Source organism: Manduca sexta, chromosome 5 (genome assembly GCF_014839805.1).
Source record: "Manduca sexta isolate Smith_Timp_Sample1 chromosome 5, JHU_Msex_v1.0, whole genome shotgun sequence".
In the NCBI taxonomy this organism is placed as follows: domain Eukaryota; kingdom Metazoa; phylum Arthropoda; class Insecta; order Lepidoptera; family Sphingidae; genus Manduca; species Manduca sexta.
Window position 1 is genome coordinate 8,421,034 of NC_051119.1, and position 23,614 is coordinate 8,444,647.

A 23,614-nucleotide genomic window follows, 5' to 3' on the forward strand; every position below is an offset into this window, starting at 1 on the left:
TTATTAAAATTGTTTGCCGTTTCAACTTATAATGCTTCTGACAAATGGTGATGGATCATATTGTTCGTAAGGGAACGACACGACATATACTTAAGTACTAATAGATATGAGTTCGATCTGCAAATTTATCTAATGATAATTAGATTTTACATAAATTACGAAAAGGAGGCCGACAGGAATAATATTGTATGAACCCTACGCCACTGCTTCTTACTTCTTATCTTATAAATATTATATTATAGTTAAATGCGATATTATAGTTTTTTGGATTGTAAGATTGTTAGAACTAAACGCATAAACAACTCAATGGATTTATATGAACTTTGGTACACAGCTAGACAATGTCCTGCATAAATATATACGCTTCTTTCTATATATCATTTAGTCTCATGGAAAATACTGGTATTTTTTTAAACTGAATTTTTAAATACGAGGCACCAGCGTCGTTTCATTTAGCGGCTTTTGAAGCAGAAAAAGCCTATTTACGCGGCCGAAGCCGCGAGCGGTTGGCGATTCTCAATGATGAAACTTTACATTTGTCAGATATGTACACTTTATCAAAAAGTTTCTGCATCTCAAAGTAAAAGCCACAGCTAAAAGAAAACCCCACAATAATTCCCCACGACATTGCTAAAGTAATTTCCACAACAATCGTATTTTTTTTTACAAAACTAATAGTAACTTTGACTGTCGATGAAGAAACTGATTCTAATAATATAGTTTACTAGCTTTTGCTCGCGGCTTCGCCCGCGTGAAGGAGTTTTCCGGGATAAAAGTCCCACTATATATTTTCAGGGTCTTATACTATCTCCATACCAAATTTTGCTTTCTTATACCACGTCTTATGTCACACACGGGATAAAAAGTTTCTGCCTGGTTCTAAGCTACCTCTCCACCAATTTTCAGCCAAATCGGTTCATCCGTTCTTGAGTTATAAATAGTGTAACTAACACCACTTTCTTTTATACATATATAGATAATGAAGGCATAAGATATAAAGTTGCGAGTGAATTACAACCGAATGTATAGATCAACATGTATAGATTATTGCGCGAACACTCGTCAACTACAATTGACAACGAGTGTAAACGATCAAAGCCACCTCCGCGCTAGATAAATTGCACTCAATTGTCGCGAAGGCCTGGTAGATTAACTGCTCCTCTATCGATCGGACGCGGCTTTACTTGCGGAAAATATCTTGGTCATGTATTTGATAACAAACTGAAAGGCTTCAAAGAAAGTATAACAAAACTGACAATTGTATTTGGATTTCTGCGACTACGACTATATAATAAGTGACTACCGCAAAGAGTTAAGAATCTCGATAAGCTATTTTTAAAAGATTACGAAAATCGTAGGAGGTTTTCAATTCGCGTGTTTTTTTTTATTTATTTAAATGATGAACTAAAGAGATTGTCTTCCGATTACACAGTTTTAATGATTGAACTAATTTTAAAATATGCCCTGAGAGAAAAGAAAGTGTCTCATAAAGTAAATAGCAACATTTGATGTTCATTATAAACAATCCTAGTTAATTAGTAGAGTACCTACATGTGGTAGCGTATGCACCATTACGTTTATTTATTAATCAAGTAAGTAAATTTTTCAGTAATTAATTATATTCTTATAGTTTGGTGATAAACATTAGTAAAAACTATGAAAAAATGTTCGAACATTTCTGAAGTAGTTTCTAAGACCATGCGTCGTATGTACTTATAAAAATGTATTAAGTATTTCAATAATACTGTCGAACACCCAGACAACATTTTGAATATTAATCTTTAGCAATTAAGATCGCCTTTTCTATGTGACTGGATATAAAATAATTATATACTTCATGGTTAAGAATTTAATGCCCTAGATAATTTCACACGCTTTAGAGCCTCATATGCTTATATAAACAAGCAGGTCTATAAATTGTGGAACAAATAATTGTATATGTCAATTTATTTTAAACGCCGAGGAAATATTTTCGTTTGCTCCTACAAACATGCAACTGTAAACTTTACATTTAATTGCATAAGATATAAAAACATTCGTAAATCTGCGTTTAAAATAGATTGTAGTTTCGACATACGCGATATAACGAGTTCGATATCGTATAAAAAACATATAATTTTTCCAATGAGGAAGAAAAAATACACGTTACAGCTTTAATTTAGTTACATGCTTTCCAACAAAACATATCACATTTATGATTTTTTTACATCTACAACACAAAGTAGATGTAAAATTATCGATTTTAATTCCAACTCGATACTCCACATACAGATATGAAATGTTTACACTTTTATCAATCACGACTTTTATCACTAAGCTCGCGTTGAACCACGAGACGCGACTAAGAAAGGTGCGGACGACCGCCTCACATCATTTCAGACGCGCCACTGAAAAATACCGCACGTGGCCTATACATTCACTACAAATGACTTAACACAACGGTAACGCAAAGGAAATTATACTACAATACTACGATAATAAGAGTCCCTTTTGATTGGAGTTTGAGGTGTGTTGTGTTAAAAAGCCTGGTACGTGTATAGGTAAGTTTGGAAAAGCTCATGGTAAATAGATGGACTTCGCGAAGGTCGTATCTCGTTGAAGCGGATTTGTGTACATAAATATAAAATTGTATTTCGGCGATTTAAACGCAGTCCTTATGCAGTTTGTTGATAATGTTTCTCACGGACTACTGTGTCATTAAATTATTTGAAGTAAAAGCTTTTGCGGTAGTCTTTATTGATAGTATCAGTTAATAGTGTTACTTTTGCCTAAATTATAACGCTTGCATTTTGGCAATTCTTGTGGTTTTTTCTTTAGCAATGTTTGTGTTGTGGCAATATAAAGGTAATGTAAATGCTTATGGCGTTTACATTAGCAGTTTATAAAGAAACTAGTTTTTGTCGGGTTTTTGTCGAGTTCTAGGTCTCTAATTCTTACTTCGTTATTAAGGTGTGAGCGTACAACTTTTCTGGTATTTAGGGTATTTACATTAATGATTTAGGTAAGTGTAGTAAAAGTGAAAGTAATCTATTGTTTATACGCCGGCATCCTACTTTAAAACTAACGTTACAATTTACACGAGCATTAAACGTATTATCGACAAAATTACTAGATTCATTAATTCAAAATTCCATAAAGTTCCTCGGAACTCGCGCGTGGACTGTAGTTTACTATCTTTTACCGTGTATATGGCCGAACCTGCTCCTATGAAAGCCAATAAAAACTAGATAGCATATTTGCCTTGCTTTGCCGGCGCTCGGTGTCGTTGCGGAGTTAAAGCAAGCGCGATTCGTAGAACTCATTTCGCGTTCCTTGTCACAACTCGCAGTCGCTCCCGTTCACTTGTCACAATTATAAAAAATTTGTTATAATAAAAACTGATAGCGTATAAAGCGTGGGCGTTTCCACAAATCTCGTCTACAAACGCCTAAACGTCTAGACTTCAGACGGTAGCATTTGCTTTATCAATTTGCCTACGCTCGCGATGCCCAAGCCCTAACAACGTGTATAGCCAGCATTACGCTAAGTTATTTTTGAATAAATCTATAGAATATTACTTCGTACATGTTTGTAATAAAGATATTAATATTTCCACTTTGACCCATAAACTATCGAACACCATAGTTTACAAAGCTGACAATATCAAGATTACTTATAGAAGACCGACATCGGACAGTTGGACCATCGATTGTTAAACTTGTACAACATTGACAAAATGTTTATCGCACAACCAGTCTAAAGATGTGGGATAGGAAAGGCCAACTTATTCATTGCAACTTCCCTTTTACTGGTGTGAAAAAAAATTAAACAGCTAACACAAAAAAAGAAGCTTTATGTATGCGCGAGTCGACGCGCTAAAACAATTTATGTAAACGGATTTACGCAATTAAATCATAAAAAAACATCTTAAATGTAATGCAATAAGGTGCTTTATGCGTTGAATACGAAAACGGCAAAATCGAATTTGCATTTCGAACATTGTTTTAATGACGCGCGAAAATGTGCACGACGAAGTTCGCACGAAGTTGTTTTCGCCGCCCTAACGAGGTCACTTTAAAGATTTGTTTTTTACTCATTTAATATTAAATCACGTGATTCGTATTTTAATGACTTAACTTATTAAGTTGTGCTAAAGATTTTCCAAACAGATTTAAAGCGGTTTTCGTTTCAGGTAAAAACACGGAGTATTTTTGGAACACTACGTATTTTTAATGGTAACTTACGTAGGCTTAGAAATACAGAATCAAGGATTCGATATTAAACCATTACGTCTTGTTATGTTAGAGCCGGTACCATTAACACGAATTTACACGTTATGGTACCATTAGCGTAAACGTTTCGTTTAAGTAAATTTTTAAATGAAAATAAAGGCCAATGAGCGTATTTGAAACTAAAATACGACAGCGTAATCATTGCGCGCGTGTAAACTTCGAATAGTTCATGTAACTATAGACCATCGTGTGTTAAAATGTATGGAAAAGGCAGCACGTGTCTCCTTTTCGACATATGGTATCATCTAATGATTACCTCGGTGGCATAGTAATACGATTACCGTGTTGAGATCCAGGGTTCAAATACTAGGTCGGGCCAAAAATAATTGTGACTGGATTTTTCTATCTTAAAAATTACTCAGTCGCAACCCGGAGTCAGGAAGTCAACGCTGTGATACCCCCGTGCCTCGGAGAGCACGTAAAGCCGTTGTTCCTACGCCTAATCTTTCTCCAGTTATGTCGGATTCCGTCTCACCGGACTATGAGAGTGAAGAAACGGGGAGTGCACAAGTGCACAGTGCACAACTGCACAAGTGTGTGCGCAATACACAGGTGTATTGCGCACACACTTGTGCAGTATGTTGATCTCCGTTGAGATTGGCCGCCGTGGCCGGAATTCGAGGAGTGATTCATCTTGTAACGAATACTTTATACGTTAACTTACTCGATATGAATGCTTCACTATAATAAGTAAATTTTGCTAGGGGTTCAGATGTTACCAAATATGATGAACATAATTATTTCCTGGCTAACATAACAAAATATATCTTGCTATAAGCGGCGATAGTCTAGTTGGGTGTGGAACGGACTGCCAAGACGAATGTCCGCAGGTTCCAATCCCAAGGGCACACACCTCTGACTTTTCTAAAATCATGTATGTATTCTTTGTAAATTTATCGTTCGCTTTAACGGTGAAGAAAAACATCGTGAGGAAACCTGCACATCTGAGAAGTTCTCTATAGTAATTTCGAAGGTGTGTGAAGTCTACCAATCCGCAATAGGCCAGCGTGGTGGACTAAGGCCTAATCCCTCTCAGTAGTAGAGGAGGCCCGTGCTCAGCAGTGGGTAAGTATATAATACAGGGCTGATTTTATTATTATTATATCTTGCTAAAAGTAGAACGATTAAACTTATAATAGTCAAATCCTAAGGATGGAACTAAATTTATAAAAGGTTAATGTAGAAGCTAACATCAGCGATAAAATAACTATGAAATTTATTTATATCGTAATTAAAGTTAACTATGAAAGTGCTATTAACTCGAGCTTCATGGTCTGTCGATATCAGAAGCACGGCACACCGTTATCAGTATAAAAGAAACAAGATTAAAGTTATTGTGATTTTGTGAGTATTTTTCTCATTTTTAGTGTTCCGTACCTCAAAAGGAACCCTTATAGGATCACTTTGTTTTCCGTTCATCTGACAAAACTCTTTTTCACATGCTCGGGTCTATGGTATCTTTCAGCTTTGAAAACATCAAACTTCAAAGTCTACGTGATCAAAATATACAGATATTGAATTTTGACACTATTCTTATTATAAGATATTGAATTTTGACACTATTCTTATTATAAGGGATCTTGTACAAGACGCTGTGTTAACGTGGAATTAGACAGCGTCCGTAAAAAGTGCAACAAATTGAGGACTTCCTTCTTTTTGAAGTCGGATAAAATCCAAGACAATTGGTTATTCAGATCAATGGACTTAATAAATTAAATTTTCTGGTGGTAGGATATATTTTAAATCCTTCCGGATAGCGGCCACCGTACACAAGGTTTTAAATTCGCCATAGCGGCCCATGAAGTGTGTCGCGTTCCGGGATCAGACTGTGTATATCCGGTCCCAATAGTTCGGCACAATTGTGTCGACTGTCGAGGAGTAATCATCTCTCACCAGTCGACATTCTATTGGACCCTACTCCACTTACGATTAGGTGCAGTAATCAATTTGTAGTGCACGTATAAAAAACAGTTACTAATTTCTTGACTTAATGCATTCTATACTTTCTTAAATCTATCTACCTTAATAGTTGCCACTGTAGTCACGTTGGCAACTGATTAATACCTAAGCGACGTGTTTCGGAAGAAACTAGCGTCTATTTATATGCTTCCACCAGTCTGGTAGAGCGATTGCATTCTTTGTCGTTTCAGGTAATGTTTAATTAAATTTTTAATGAGACTTGCCTCACTAACAAACGACTAGCTTCTTAAATAGAAGACATGCTCTATACTCAAAAGGGTAGACAGAGGTGCAACTATTGGACCCACTTTTTGTCGTGCGTATTCCGTCCCATTATGTGGCAGGGGGCGCACCTATCGCCTTCTCCAGCACAAATTCTACACTCAGGGCTGATACAGGCTAGAAAAACCTAACATAACTTTGCCTGACCCGGGGATCGAACCCGAGCCCTGAGCACTGCAGTTGTATCGTAAAACTACTAACCAACTACGCCTCCAAGATAGTTAAATGGGAGAATTTACAATAACTTGAATCCATCTCGCTGGTATACAGATTGGTTTTAGAAGACCCTACAATGTTGAATTTCCAATATTGTACAGCAAGGACATTTAAGACAGGACTTAAGTTTAAGTCTATTAGTACCCTAACCGTTATAACTACAAAAAAACTCTATTGGGTATAGGTCTAAACTATATTAGACTGACAATAATTTTCGATGGTATTAAAAACCGCGTACACAGATTTTGAAAAAATAGTTTTTGTATTTTTATCAATTAGGGTAGCTGCACGTAATATAATTTTTCTCAAAGCTCAGTCCTAATATTGTGTGTTCCGATTTATTGTGCTGGTACTAGAGCCTATGATTTAACTATTTTATTGTTTCGTCATTTTTATTCGCATCTACATTAGCTTCTGGAATTCGAAATCCACCATGGTATAATTATTTATTATTATGAATCTAATTGTAATTAACTTTAAATCTAATTTAGAACACAACATCCAAATTTAACGTAATAAGTGGCCGACATTGGCATAATAATTGGCATTTAAATATCCCTGCGCAGTAATGAACACGTGAAATACCAGTCCGAAATACATAGTTTGAAACATAAACAGACGCACTCGTAAATACTATTTACTGTTTATATTGCTAGTTCTCGTGTTATTACACCGCAGTTAATAATATCATTACGTTGCCCATACAATATTATTGGACCATGTTGGTTACGGCAAAGTAACATCCTGATGGAATAAATAGATTCCACAGACTTAATTATATCACACCAAATAACAGATTAATCTATTATTGATTTAAATTGATAAAAATACTGTAAATTTTTTTTTTATTTTCTAAATAGAGCCAATTAGATGTTAAGTAAGATGAATGTCCAACGCTAACTCCAAACAAACTAATGCAAAATTAAATACGAAAATATAAAAATGTTAAAGTTTTTTGTGACCAAGTTTGGTAGCAAAAATTTAAATACTTGGTGGATTTTCCTGAGTAATATATAACACAATCATGGATTCAATGAATCGTGATCAAGTCAGCGGAATAGAATAGAGGCGAAATCGATAGTTTATCGATACATTCGAAACGTTCAGTAATTCGGCCACTGTGATATATCGATTCCAAATGCATTCAAACGCTGTTCATTTATTCGATGCAACTCACTGTATTACATAGCTAATATGTTATTTTTTGTCGAAAACCTTAATGGTAGACTAATTAAAAATGGTAGTATTTCATGTGTTTTTCTCCCAACATTGTAAAGCCATATATATTTTGCCAGGAAAGTATGGAATGAAAGAACCGATATCGTGGAATTGTCGATATTATGATCTTTAAATTACCATCAAACATGATAGTCGGAAGCAATAATTGAGACATACTATCAACGCAACATAAATGTAAGGTGTTTTCGTGTAGATGATCGAGAAAAATTAATAAGCATGTTCTAGAGCTAGTAGAAAAAATATTTCGGGACGAGATTAAAATTATACACTGGTTATTTTAATATTAACAAAAAATCCCAGTAATTCTCTCGCCAAATGAGTTGACAGTATATCTCTGAACTAAAATAGAAACCCTTGTTGTTTACATATAGTTTTGAGCGGTTTTACGATATAATAAAATATCTTTATGCTTCATGTTGGACCGCTTTGGTGTAATTTAGACTTTATCAGTGATGTGTAGCTGGGCTTTTGTGGACACGCAGTAATTCTGTAACATCAACTTGTAAGTGAATTCATTGTTTCTGGTGTTTTAGTTGTTATATCACGGATGGCCATGATTATTAGAGTAAGTCTTAGAGCGGTTAATGCATGGATTGGTTTTCTTCTCAAGTAAAAGTAGCATTTTATTCCAACCAGCTCCACACCAAACATCTCTAACAACCCTGAGAGTTTACGGCGCACTCCAGACGCTGTCGATGATCGATGTCTATAATAAATCCAAGGTGATGCCATCATATATCTCTGTACGTAACTGTGACGTCATAGGCAACGCAAAATACACGATTACGTAAAGAATTTTAAACGTTAATAGTCTAAAAATCTGAACAATATTGTCGAGACTAATTTTATTTTGTGGCATCAAGGTAGTTTTTCTTCTCCCGGTGTTCAATGTTAGTCATCAGAGTAAGGTTGGTAGGGAAGGCGTTGTTATCAACTGCTTGAAGTGGATTCGAAGACAATAAGGGCTGACTACCAGATGTCAAGCAAAATTACACTCTGAGACATTCTGAATGTACAGATTACTGGGTCGTAGAACTATTCACGTATACTACTAAATAATAGGCGTACGCCAAATACTAGATAGGAGAACGCTTGATGATAATAATCAAAATAGACACGGGTAGTATATAGCTCTTTTGAATCTTAACCAAACGCTTCACAATATTTAATTTGCTAATTGAATATAGCATGTATACTTAAATACGAGAGAGCATAAGATTGCGGTCTCCTTTTTGCAGTGACTTCGGAAACTCGTTAGCTGGTATACGTATTACTCATTTGTTAATACTACGTCTATTTCTTCCCATGATGACGAGTCTACCGCCTTATAAGGCACAATTTTTAGACGAAGATAACACATATACCCGATCCTTGATTCGAACCAAAGACCTAAACGGTAGTCGCACCAAAATACACCCACGCAATCTATTGTTATAGTTGTTATGACTATGAGCATTGAGATAAATATTGTTCATCGAATTACAATTGGATTTTTTTAGAATTTAACTATAAAGCAGTTGAATCACATAAATCTTTAATGTTTTGAGTAACGTAGGAGTGCGAGCGTTTACAATGAGCGCGGTGTAAATGACGTTGCGTGCTCTGGATTGTGTTATGTTCAATGACGATAATGTTTATCTGTTGTCACTATTTTATTGTTCTAAACATCCATTTTATTTACAATAGTAAATATTGTTAATCCTTCACGTACAGAAATTAGAGACGATTTTGTCCAATGGTTCCAGATTGTTCATGGAATGGACCGCTTATGTCACATTATTTCAAAACAGCAATTAGATTAATGACTGAAAATAAATATTATTCAAAAGTAATTTTAATTCGTTTAGTAACGCAATGTAAAACTGACCCTGTATACTTCAGTTGACTTATACCACGTCATGATTGCTGCACAAGGCCCTTATTCTGTATGATAGTGTAAACGCGTAACGCGGCCGTGTCATGTTATCTTCGAGAAATGTGCGTGGAATGGTATTCTGTAAGGCCTTATTCTCTATCCCGCACGTTATTTTAACAGTGCGTAACAAGCACGTAACACAACGCGTCATGTTTAGGACTATAGAAATTTGACTTACAGAATACCATTCCACGCAAATTTCTCGGAAATAAAATGACACGGCCGCGTTACGCGTTTACACTATCATACAGAATAAGGGCGCTGGACTGGTGATTATCTCATTTATTAAGTGTTATATTATAATTTTAATTATAATACGCTTCAGATGGACTGGTGGTGACTTCGTTGATTAAGTGTTATAATTTTAATTATAATAGGCTACAAAGAGCTGCATTCATTTGAGAGTAAAGCGTTCTATAATATAAAACGAGGCCACAACTAGAAAAAGTTAACAACGAGTAGCAATTACTTCCTTGAGCGATGGAAGACGGCACCCTTTCTTTGATTGGTGCAGTATTTTTTTTATTAGGGTTTTGTCTGTAAACACCCATTATAAATTTCCATATGTTCAACTAACAATTGTTTTCAATAAACAATCTCAATGTCAATCTTCAATCAGATTTCGAGAATGAACCAATCAAAATAACTCATTTGTAAGAATGTCAAAAATACTATGTTCTGATTGGTCCATTTTTGATATAGATCGAAAAAAAGCGATTGGGATCGTTTATTGAAAATGGCGGTAAATCAGAAATTCGGAATCGAATACTATAGTTTTCATATCATACGTTTTGTAATGCAGACTTGTTATCTAAAGGATGCTAATTGTACATCAAACTATTTGTAATACGTCAAAGTATTATCATCTAAATAAGATTTAATTTAAATTCTCATTGAACCCAAATATAATTTCCTAAATGATGCATGTAATATTTATTTCTAAATCTGAGGATCGAACCCCTAGGTGCATTTAATAAATTTATTGTATAGGTAACAAATTAAAACAAATTACAGATTCAGATTATGTAATGATTTGTATATTCACAAACATTAACGAAATGATAAAACAAACAAAAACAAGCAATGAAAAGATACATTATTTTACTCAAATCAATTGGCCAATTGTAATATTTAAAAGAACTAGAAGATAAGATCTCGAAAAATAATAAAACCAGTATATCTAGTATAAATAAATAATAAAATAAACATATGAATATAGGACTAAAGAAAATTAGATTTGACTAATTTTTTTTTCAATGGTGTAGATTTCTCACCTAAAACGGTGAAGTGATATATTATTTCTATATTTTCCTTAAAATAATATTTGAGCGTGTAGCCAAAACACAGAAAGTGGAGCAAACACTTAACGGCGCCTACAAACAAGAAAACTCGGATAAACAAACTTGGCTGTTTTTACGAGTAACTGCTTACAGTTAGGGCACATTCATAATGGCAAAATCGCGGTGCGTTTTTGGAAAACTAAATAATGATTGTAGATATATCGCGTGATCGAATGGTGTTAGACTTGATTATAATTTCCAGATTATTATCTTAAAGTAAGTATTTTAAACGCGGACACTACTAAATCTAATCGGCTATTACGCGGTATTCTAATATACTTCCAAGGAGCTTACTCTATGCTAATGTAGTTAGTAAAATGTAACGTTACGCTGCATATTTTGGAGTTGATAACTATGTATGTACACCACGCATTAATTGCCCTGAAGTCTAAAGATTATGTCAAAAGATAAAGTTTTTTTTACAAATAGAATGAGTATTTTGATAATTAAATGTACATAACAAATATCTTTTACGAATTACAATTTCTTCTACACAGTCTGTTTCCATTGTTTGTCTTAGAACATTCCTTCTATATACCTATTTTTTCATAAAACGAATATATTAAACAAACAAATAAGACAATATCGTGACAATATTTTGTTAAAACTATTTTGTTACTTAAATTAGTTTTGAAAACAAGTACTCCAATAATAAAATTCATTTTTGCCTCAATTGCAAATCATGTTTATAAATTTAAGTCTCGAATTTTCACTAACAATATTGCCAGAAACGACCGCAACGCGCATCGCATTATGAACAAACCCTTAGCTAGCAATATGACTTGTGACAAATCTTCGCAAGTTGTTTCATATGAACTCGGAGATATCTTAAGATAGTCTTGTGTGGTTTTATCACGATATTACTGCGGCTATTCTGTATTGTTTGTTTTACGTGTGCTTCTATGTGAACCTTATTTATTCGCCGCAAAGGAATTGAGACGAATGTTTTAGATAATTTAGATTCTGGTGGTAGGATACATTTTTTATCATCGAAATAAAACTGATTACTGATTTTATCGCGGTTATTTATATTATAATTTTCGCCCGACGTTTCGAAGACTTTGCAGCGTTCGTTGTCACAGGGGGGACTGAGGTGTTGTTCATCCACAAGTGAAAGTTACAATATCTACCTACATTTTACAAATATACAATTTTTTTTGTTGACTGTCCGATTTGAGCAGAACGAGCTGTGTCTTGAAGTCTAAATTTTATATCCGCCCGGATAGCCACCACCGTTCACAAGGTTTTTAAACCCGCCATAATGACCCACGTAAGAGTGTCGCGTTCCGAGATAAGCCTGTGTATATCCGGTTAAAACGGGCCGGCAAAACTGTGTCCACTGTCGGGGGGTAATCATCTCTCGTCAGTCGACATTATATTGGACACCACTTCATTAACATCAGGTATAGAGGAGTCACATTGCTGTGTCCGTATATAAAAATAAAAACAGATGATAATAATTGAATACTATAGAAGATTTTTTCAATGATAAATATACGAGTATAAACTATTGTCTCTAATAATTCTTGCAGTTCAAATATTTATATTGCGCTATTTAAAGATCATACTCCCTGCATTAGGCAGTAGAAGTATATAATGCGGTGTTACCTTGCCAGACTATTACATATAAGACCTCCCGTCAAGTGAAAAAAATTAATAAAATCAAGCAGTCATATACCCTATTCTTAACTCAGTTGTAATAACCCATATAATGTAAATACTATTATTTATAACTAAATACAGATAATAATACACATAGTGACTTGTGATGGACAAAAGGTTTAATCTTAACCCACACAAGGTTCCCATTCCGCGGTTATTAGAAGCTACACAGTAGATATAAACCAGCAGCAAATATTTACAGAACAAATACAATTCCGTTTCGCTCTCTGTGTGAGAACTATTTCGTTTGTCCTATTTCTCGGCTAGCTTCAACCAGAGGTCAATTACGAAATGCAAAAGTTCAAAATTGAGTCTTGTATTGTTTTTTGAATGTACTATAAATTTTTAATTGTAAAATACTTAGGATGTTGATATTTGACGTGAATATATGCATCTTAATTTGCCCGGATCTTACTTATTATAATAGTTATAGTAAATATATATATTCAAGTAATCATTAAATCAATCTAAAATGAAAAATCAGACAGATCCCCTAGTTGTACAAGATTTTAGGAATATGTACAAAATATATACAGAGTAAGAAAAGCAATAAGAATATCATGCTATCTCAAACTCTTATCTGCTGTGTTCCATTAGACACGCGTAGAAGTAAACATGTACGAGATAGAATGAGAAATTGAACAAAGTGAATAATGTATCTCTCCACTCACTTGTCGTGTATCCGAAGTCGTCTTCTTCCTCTGGATCTGCCTCCTTCTCTTCTTTGGTCCGCTTTATGGCGCCGGCTGACGCTCGATCGATCTAGAAGATAAAACTTGCTTAGATTTTGAATTCTCATTTAATGTAACAGCCTTAGTGTCTTTCTATACTAATATTACACAGAATATTAAATATTAATAGACACAGCAATTAATAGTTGACTTGCCTAAAACCTATTAATGCTTGGAGACGTATAATGTTTAATTTAAAAAGATATATACATGTATGCGTTGAAACTCACGTACCTACAATATGTTTATGTACGTATAAATACGTATGTATCTAAATAGTAATTATGTATTAGTGGAAGATAATATTTATTCTTCTAGCTGATGCTTTAAAGCGATTCTACAAATAGCTGGGTCTTCACATTTTCGTATACACTACATTGGATGGATATGAGACTCACCTCAACTCCTTTATCAGAGTAGGTCCTCCCCTGCAGCTCTCTTTCATCTTCTTCGTCGCTGCTCTCCGAATCGTCGGAGTATTCAGGTTTAGATACGGGTTGTGGTGGCGCCGCCTCGCTCTGTTCTTCCTTCTTTTCTTTTGATTCTTCATTTTCCTTTGCTTCTTCATTTTCCTTTGCTTCTTCTTTCTTTTCTTTCTGTTCTGCTTGTTCTTTCTTCTCTTCTGCTTCCTCCGTATAATCTGGATCTGGCGTTACTGTTATCTGTTGATAAAATTGTTATCAACTATTTACTGTATATTACTTTTAAATTTTTAATGACGTCAACATAGGAAGAGATTCCCATTTTGCCTCCATAACTTATGGATGCTGCCTATGTTTTTTAAATATACTTAACTAGTTATTCTTCCTCTCAGTCGTACGCTTCTGGCGAAGTGGTCATGGTTATGGATTGTTTGAAAAATTGATTGCAACTTTTGCGAGACTTCTCCATCTCTCTCTATTCATGGCACTGCTAGTTATTAGGGGATACTAAATCTGTTGTCATAGCGACCCATTGTCATGACCTAGTCCCTCCTACCAATTCAAGTTCAATGTTGTCTTCAGCACCAGCAACATCTCCCCTACCTTTATCTCGTGCTGTGGTGTTTTCTGTTTGTCTGCGGGTGGCGGCGCGGGGGCGTGCCGCACGGACGCGGGCGACGTCGGCGGGGACGATGCCTCCACGTCCGAAGAGTCTGTATTCTGCACAATCGAAATGATCCACGCTGTGGAGTTCGGTTTGGACTGAATTTTCATTTTTTTTCTATGATATACTAATTCTTATGTTAATGTTAATTATTCAACAAACATTTTTATCGCCATTAAAATTAAACTATTTTTCGGATTTTATCGGAAAAATACAAAAAAAATAATTTTAATGTCTAACATTCGCGTAAATATAAGAAATCATTATTGTTATTGCCAGTTTAGCTACTGGTATCCATAAAAGTTCATGTACTACACTTTTGCTTTGTTAAATGTCCTCATTCAACAGTCGCTAGCCGACTACTTCCTTACCCAGGTAAGCAGACTCTGCACGGTGAGGGTCACCTTCTCCCCCGCTGCCTTGATGAGTTGTACTGCACGCTCATGCTGAGCAGACCTCACGCACACGCCGTCCACCTCCAGGATCCTGTCGCCTGTCTGTTGGGAAAGTTTCTATTTACTACCACTACAGTACATAAACACTGTATTAGGTAAAGCACTTAAACTGTTAGTTGTGCAACTCAAGTCTTACTTAATGCCTATGCATACGATTTTCAAAGTAGCTGAAAGCTTATTTTTGTATACGCACTGTAGATATACATATCAGATATTTACTGGTGGTAGGTCTCTCATATGTAAGAGTCCGCTTTGGTAGGTACCAGGCCAATGTCTACTTCTGCCACCAAGCAACAGTGTGAAGTCACTGTTGTATTCCAGTTTGACGGACATAGTAGCCAGGGAAACTACTGGACATAATGAGACTTAACATCTCATGTCTCAGGATAGCGAGCGCAGTAGAATACCAAAAAATACTTTATAATTCAAGGAGTTGGATGGTGTTTCTACTATTTATGGGCGGTTGTATCGCCTACCATCAGGCGAACAGTAAGCTCGTCTCATCATTCAAAGCAATAAAAAAATGATATACTGTTATATCATTCAAAGCATTCAGTACAGATGAAACTATAAATTATGAACTTACTTGTAATTCTCCACTGGCTCCCGCGGGACTGTCAGGGACCACGTTCTTAATGAAGATGCCAAATATAACCTTCTCTTCCCCCTCCTCTCCATCACGATTGGAGATTATATCAACCTGGTTTAAAAAGAAATTGCTAGCATTTTAAAAATCAATAAATTATATATAGTCCATAACGATTACATATTTCATGATTACTATGTATTTCCATTTAGAGAATTGATATCAATGAGATTACGTAGGGATTACGTAGAGGCAATCTTGTGATACAGGAAATCGACTCTGTTGTTCTCTTACCTTGCCACCAACGATACTGACTCCGAGCGGTGCTCCAGGGTTCCTCTTGATGGTGACCTTCCTCGCTGGGCCCCACCGCTGCGCCACCAGCGCGTCGGCGCGCCGGTCCGGCGACACTGTCACTGTCATCGCTTGTGGTACGTAGCTACGAACATACAAAAAGAATATCAAAAAGGCAGAATCTTTTGAACCACCTACTGCTTAAACTCCTCTGGATGAGCTTTTTAACTACTAGATAGGCTTCTATTAACAAGAATAACAGTAGCTAGATTTGAAAAGAGCAACATCAGTTTCTTGCCCATTCTTCTCTGGTAAGAACTGCTTTCCGAACTGGTGGTAGAGTTAATATTGACGGAATCTAAATAATGTAAAACATTTTACGAATTCAAGTTAATCATTTCATTTCATAAATAATGTCAATTAGCAACTCACTAGTGACTGTTAAATACAGAGCTATTGTCTTCATTCGTAAACTGTACCGACTTTTCTCTTCAAAAGATGGTGCTGAATCAAATAAATCACCACTAAAATCTATTCCACGGCCGGTTAACGAGCTACTGAGCCAAAAACAATAATCATATCACTTGTAAGCAGTGTACCTATTGCGAATCGTCCACACCACAGGCCGGTATCGTCGTCAATTGGCTAAGTGAAAAATTACATCGCGTGTGGGTACTGTGCAGGCACAATGGAGCTCCTCACAAATTGAAAACGTTGCAATAAAATTATTGTCGTCCTATGCTCTGTACAGGCGGGTGCAACTAGTTAAATATATATTTTAAAGTTTACTAACGAACCTATATTAAAAAACTCACGATCTACTTATCTGATGTATCAAACATTTCAGGGTGTCTATTGGATTAAATGTAAAAGGTAATAGACTGAAATGTTGACAAAATGAAATAATAAACACGTAAGTAAGGTAAGGATAGCAACCATCAATACGTAAGACCGACTTTTTCCTAAACTAGTAACCATCAATGCGCAAGACTTACTTATTCTTTACCTATTTACATTTAAATACCTTGTTTTCTAAACGTATGCAGCGGTAACATTTTTGTCACCTTCTGTCACCCAAAATTTTACGTTAATTCATAGCATGGAAATAACGGAAATAAAGTTACCCCGTCTTTTCGATTGGCGTATTAAATTGAATCCAATTACAATGAGTTGATAAACGCTTTTGTTTACTTTTCATACCACATCATTTCCTTAGATAGGCTAGAATTAGCACTAACCATAAGTGAAACATTCAGATTCTTTTTAAAATTACTAATAAATTCCAGGTGTTTTTAGGGATGAGTTGGAATCAAATACATTAAACTATTAATTAGTTATAGACCGGCCATCAGAGCCAAATTTTTGCCCCAAAAGTTATTAGCAATTGGGTAATAAGTCGCTGTCTTATTTGAAATGTCTGTACGACAAGACGTCATAGCGTCCTTAGATATTAATACAAAAAATCTATTTTACAGAAAATATGCTAAAATTCGCATTAAAAACAAGCAAATCATGATATGGAGAAAACATGAAGTATTTTACATTGATGTTTTGCTATTCCGCAGTAGATTGAGTAACCATCACATAAACGCAAAATGTTTGTATGAGAATTTTCCCAACGTCCTCTCTATATAATCTTAGAACTCTTTGGTTGGAATAATTATAAGCAGAGTGCAGTTTGCGCTCGACTGTACAGCAGAAATCAATCGCGCCGCCGTCGCGGCCCGGCGAGCACTTGTGTCACTCTAGCCGCATTGTTTGAATACCACCTTTACACATATAACACATTGCGAACAATTTAAATGAGCACCTCAGCAACTGTTTATTGTCGGTGCAGTAAACAAAGTGAGAGGTCACGAAGACTCGAAAGAAAACAAGGAAGATACACTATGCTTATTTAGAGTAATATTAAGCTGAAGAGTTTGTTTGCTTGAACGCGCTAATGTCAGGACCTACTAAACCGATTTTGATTTTTTTAATAATAGGAAGCTACATTTCTCCTGAGTGCTGAGGCTACTTTTTATCCTGGGAAAATATAAAGCGCGTTTTTTATCCCGAAAAAAACTTTGTGTTTGAGTGATCACTGACTGCTTTCCCGATCTGTAATATTAAATTTCGAACAAGCGCCAAAAGTATATTCACATCGCATGAAGAGTTCATAATGAAATTGGCTGTTTGTCACCGCCACCGCCGCGTGACGAGTATGAATAGAATATCATTTACGTCATTTCCTAATACACAGCTATTAGCTCGTCAACTATACTTTATAAGCAGCTATTATTACTACTGTTTGTTGATACTTAGTTTTGATTGGCGTGACGATTGTGAATTACGACTTTTCAGTCGCAAATAATGGGTTATTTGATTGTTATAACCCATTCATTTCCGAAGTAGTCCAGGTGGACCCCCAGGGTTTCACGGGACACTCGGTAAGGTCTACGTTGGCATGACCAAAATGTGTGGGTCCACAACAATTTGTCTGGTTTGATGATAAAGTAATAAATGTTGACTTGATTTCATCTATCAACGTAGGGAGGATAATATAGGGGTTTTAAGAGACACGATGACCCTAACATAACCCCCCGCCATGACAAAGAAAAGTCCACCAGAACCAGCAACATTTTGAAAGGGGTCTATGAGAAAAAAAGTCTGGGAACCTCTGGTATAACGGTAAACTTTCAAATCGTAATACTAATGGTAATGTAGATGCTTTGCCAATCTGTAAGAAAAGGCGAGGTGGATGACTTGGACGTCTGGTGAATGAGTTTTTTATAGGACTAGATCTTAATTATCTATTCATGTAATCTAACTTCAGGCCGACATGAACATCATTTTCTGGTGGCTTTAATAGACACCGGAAAAATATCTCCATCCTCAGGCCAAAGATATTTACTAATACGTTTGGCATTTATGTAGTTGCAGTTCAAAATTTTATACTCTAAACCCAATATCAGATTCCTTAGATCACTATAACTTCAGTTCAAATCACAGCCTTTACAGCAAAATATAAAATACTTCGCCCACCATAAAGCAACGTGAAATAAAAACAATAAAAGCATAAACAAAACGTAATGCATTATCTCAAAGATATCTAGACTTGGTGTATTGAGGTGAATAAAATTAATTTAGTGTCAGACGAAGCGTCAGTAGTTAGTGCGCTTGGTCGGTTGGAAAATTCAATTAGTGCATCGTCGTGCGCTACACTCGCGATCCATTCTATACCCGATGTAGACGGACTTCTCTTAATGGTGGATGTTGCACGGTATCATACTCTAGTATTTGCTGGTGATAGGATATTTCATATATTCGGATACCGACCACCGTACACCAGGTGTTAAACCCCGCTATAGTAGCCCACGTAAATGTCGCGTTCTGGGATCAGCCTGTGTATATCTGGCTCCAACAGGCCAGCATAATTGTGTCAACTGCCGAAGTGTAATGATCTCTCGTCTTTCAACATTCTATTGGTCCCGACTCCACTTACCATTAGGTGTAGTGGGGTCGCTTTGCCATGTATAAAAAAAGGTTCTACATTGATATATAATTGTCAAAAAACAAGATTTTCCTTGACTTGCGTGGAAGATAGCTTTATTTGTAAATGACAAGATGTCTTCAAAAGTTCACGTATCGCCTCCTTGGTCCCTATGGCGTATACGAGCTTTGAAAGGAAAGGTTCTGGGTTTGATACCCAGTTCGGACGATATTTGTGTGGTCATTTGTAACACGAACTGCCCGAGAATAGGCGATGTCAGGCAGGAAGACAATCCCTCTTTGCAACATGTTTGAAAAAGTATTTAGTGCCAGCCTCAAATGGCAGTGCAATAAGGTAAGACGAAAAGATCTCTTGAAGGATCGCGAATGAAGCATCTGGCATCAGTTTAATTGGTATAGCTTATGTTGGATTGATGTCTTGTGAAGGAGAATCAGGAAATATTGAATTAGTTACGTATAGAACTACACTCAGATTGATCGTTTAATTGATGCCAATTTATACTAAAAATCTATGGTGTTTAAGATGTATGCTCTGACACGACTAACAGGGCTGGAACTTAGCAAAAGATATCTACGAAATACATCTAAACTGAATGTTACAAATCAAAATAAATGTGAAATCAAATATCATAAAATAGTTTTAAATTATGTTCGTACATAGTTCAGACTTACTAGGTACTCTATTCTTTTACACAAAAACATAGGTACAATATAAATAATACCATAATTAATTATAAAAATATATCGACTTACCAATATAACGCAAAAAAGTTCGCCAATCACTACATAATCCTCATATGACGTCAGTTTAATTTTTTTCACCAAAATGTGAGCGAATACGAGCACCGCTGACCCAGTACAGGGCGCCAGTAACGCAGCATTGAGGTCGCCAACCATAACTCAATTACGGGTATTAGCAATTTTCTAATAGTGATGTTATACTTCCATCGATATCGATATCATTATTTACTCTTCATTGTCAGTTTAATAGCACAGTCCAACCTTAACCGATATTATAGACTCAGAAAATCTATGTGTATCACAAATAAATGCGATGTTTAACCTAATTTACAGATTTTTTTTTTTGTAACAAGTAGTCGAGTAAATAACAGGAAACTGAATCTCGGGTTCGAGCCTTCTCAATAGTTATTTTTAGTCACTTATATAATGCTTGGTAACAGGCTTATAGAAATATATTTATTGAGTAATATATTTACAGACATTTATTACATAAATCGTCTTGTCTCGTTATGTCATTAGTAAGTTAGCTTTCCCTCATTATTCATAATACCTTTAATAATTACCCTAATATTATATTATCGACATCAACATTCGCACAACACTAATTCAACTGTTTTCTATAATCTCCTTTAAGCTTGGTCGGGGGCGGCTCTCGATTGTATTCCAGCATTAACTTCTGATGCGTTTCATTTTTAAATACTTCACTACATTTGCATATTATGCACATACGGAAGTATATAATGGAATAACGAAAGGCTTTCTAAATTTAAAAAGTATGGATATGTTATTAAAATAAAACTATGTAACGGATTTTATCGTGTTTTTTATATTATAATTTTCTTCGCGATAAAATTCGTAAAATATTTTATTTTAATGTCTAACATTCGCGTAAACATAACAAATAATTATGTATATGTTAGCTTCCAAAATCATTTTAAGTTAGAATTAACAAGAAGAACACAACTCCAAGTAGTTGGGTTGATTGATTAATATTATGGTCATTACACGGTGTTGATATAGTGGCTTGTAATCCAAAGGTTTTCTAGAAAATCTCCCTAACATAAATACGATAAATAGACAAAACATATCGGTTGAACTGATTGAAATTTGTACTCAATGGATATCTATGATTCAAGTTGCTTTTCGGTGAAAGCCTTCAAATAAACGAAGCATCAATCAAATAGTTTATCAAACATGTTGCAAAAAGAATTTGACGGAAACTGAGCAGAATCAACCAATAATTCAAATATACATTGTAACATAGATCTATTTACCAGTGGCGAAAGGTGCAGTTTTCCAAAAGGTAACCCGACGCCACATATAGGTGCATTAATGCGGTCTGCGAATCGTTATAATAGTTAGATTTTACATAAATTACGAAAGGGAACAAGAATCGGATTATATGGACTTACGATTGCTTGCCGGACACATCTCTGAATGCAGGAGAATCTGAAAAACCCATACAAAGTCTTTCCCAACCTCAAGCATGCAAAGGTTCAAACCCAGGACTTCTAATCTACAGTCTTATAATAAGAAATTTTTGGTATATTTGTCATTTGAAGATCTATCACAATTACACTAATTGATAAAAGAATAAAATAAATTCCAATGAAAAGAGAGTGGAGAAAAAATGTACACAATAATTTCAAAATTATTAGTCCTGGATTTAGCGAATATTCCAGAACAAAATGAATGCATTAATAATAATAAATTCATACATTCGGTGGTAATTTGGCTGAGTGAACGTCTCGACCCGCGGGACGCGTAATGTAATTGGAAACGAAAGTAGTGTTGACCAACCCCCAGCGGCACTTTATTATTGAAAATTTATTGATCTACATTGTAATTATGCTAATTTAATTAGCAACATTCTGAAGGATGTATTTTAAATATATAGAAAGGGTTCAATACGTTGTGTTGGTGTAGGCCGCTATAATATGGACATTACCAATAAGGGCTATAATAAAAAAAAACTCTGTTTTTATTGTATTTAGATAATCATAATCTCTAGTGTTCCATGAGATGTTTAATTTTTATTCAAAAATCTTTTCCATGCAATGCCATGCGATTTGCTCAAGATGTTTTCTACCCAATATAAAAAGTTGACGCCATGAGTTATTTGCTCAAGATATATTGGTACCAAATATACCAAATTGACCGCATTTTAAAGGGATAAAAATATTGACGGAAATCAAGACTATCTCTTAAAAAAAAAATAATTACAAACAGCGTCATATATTTATGCATGTATTTGTTTTAGAACACAAAACAGTCACATTCAAATGATAATAAGTACTTTCTTAAGTAAATCGTGACTGCAAGTAATAGATGCGTGAGTCAGGTCACCCCTACATTATCTAGAGGAAAACGCTTTAAGGTTATAAGAAAAAGCAATTTTCATAATCGTCCCATACTAAGAACTATTTTCCGCGTAATAGAAAACATGGGTGTTTTAACGTGATTAAATGTGATTTGATTAGAGTGACCCGAATGGGATGATTGAGTATTAACAAAATGTATTAGATCTATCTATACATATTATAAAAGAAAGTCCCCTTTTCTGTCTGTATGTTATCGATTTTCTCGAAATCTACTGAACGGATTTTTAGGAAATTTGGTATGGAGATAGTTTAAGACCCTGGGAAGGTTATAGACTACTTTGTATCTCGGAAAAAATATATAGCGGGACATTTACCCCGGAATACTCCTTCACGCGGTCGAAGCTACGAGCAAAGGCTAATTGTAATATAAAATAGTGTAATTTCATTAAATTATAGAGGAACAATAGCGTATTTATTTAAAGGTAAAACCTAAAGTGTGTTCCATGAAACCCGACAATGATCTAAATGACATTTTGACAATCGATGCAAATCTATACTAATATTATAAAGAAGATAATTGTTAGCTTGTAGGGGATAATCTCTGGAACTGCTGAACCGGTTTTAAAAATTCTTTCGCTAATAGGAAGCTATATTATTCCTGGTTGCTATGGGCTAGTTTATATCGCGGGAAAATATTTATCCCGGAAAAACTTTATCACAAGTGTAAAAGCTAGTAATTTGCTTAAGGCACGCTATACGCAATTCCATAAAAGAGAGTAAATATTTTTTGAGAGAACCATGGCTTTAAAAGTTAGAAGTCGCTGTTCTTTCTAGATATTTAGCGGGTTAGGCTACTGTCCAAGTTGTAGATCCTGTCGCCTATAGTATCTCATAGAAAAGCAATCCTACGCAGTAACTTCATTTTTAAGACTGACTTTAAGCAGTAGCTACGTAAGATTTTTGCATTCCCTGAGTGGAAACACATGTGAATTGTGAATCATACGAGTATCTAAGCGCTAAAAAC

General features: G+C 35.2%; 1 protein-coding gene across 1 annotated transcript in view; it reads right to left on the bottom strand.

Moving 5' to 3' along the window:
- LOC115455911 overlaps window positions 1-23,614 on the bottom strand; it is a 152,644-nt gene that overhangs the window by 62,542 nt on the left and 66,488 nt on the right. Inside the window, exons 19-24 of the mRNA XM_037443763.1 lie at window positions 16,037-16,181; window positions 15,743-15,856; window positions 15,073-15,198; window positions 14,641-14,757; window positions 14,014-14,277; window positions 13,556-13,646 (exon numbers count right to left, since the gene is read on the bottom strand). Of these exons, the coding sequence (XP_037299660.1) occupies window positions 13,556-13,646; window positions 14,014-14,277; window positions 14,641-14,757; window positions 15,073-15,198; window positions 15,743-15,856; window positions 16,037-16,181 (857 nt within the window). The remainder of the gene's footprint in view (window positions 1-13,555; window positions 13,647-14,013; window positions 14,278-14,640; window positions 14,758-15,072; window positions 15,199-15,742; window positions 15,857-16,036; window positions 16,182-23,614) is intronic.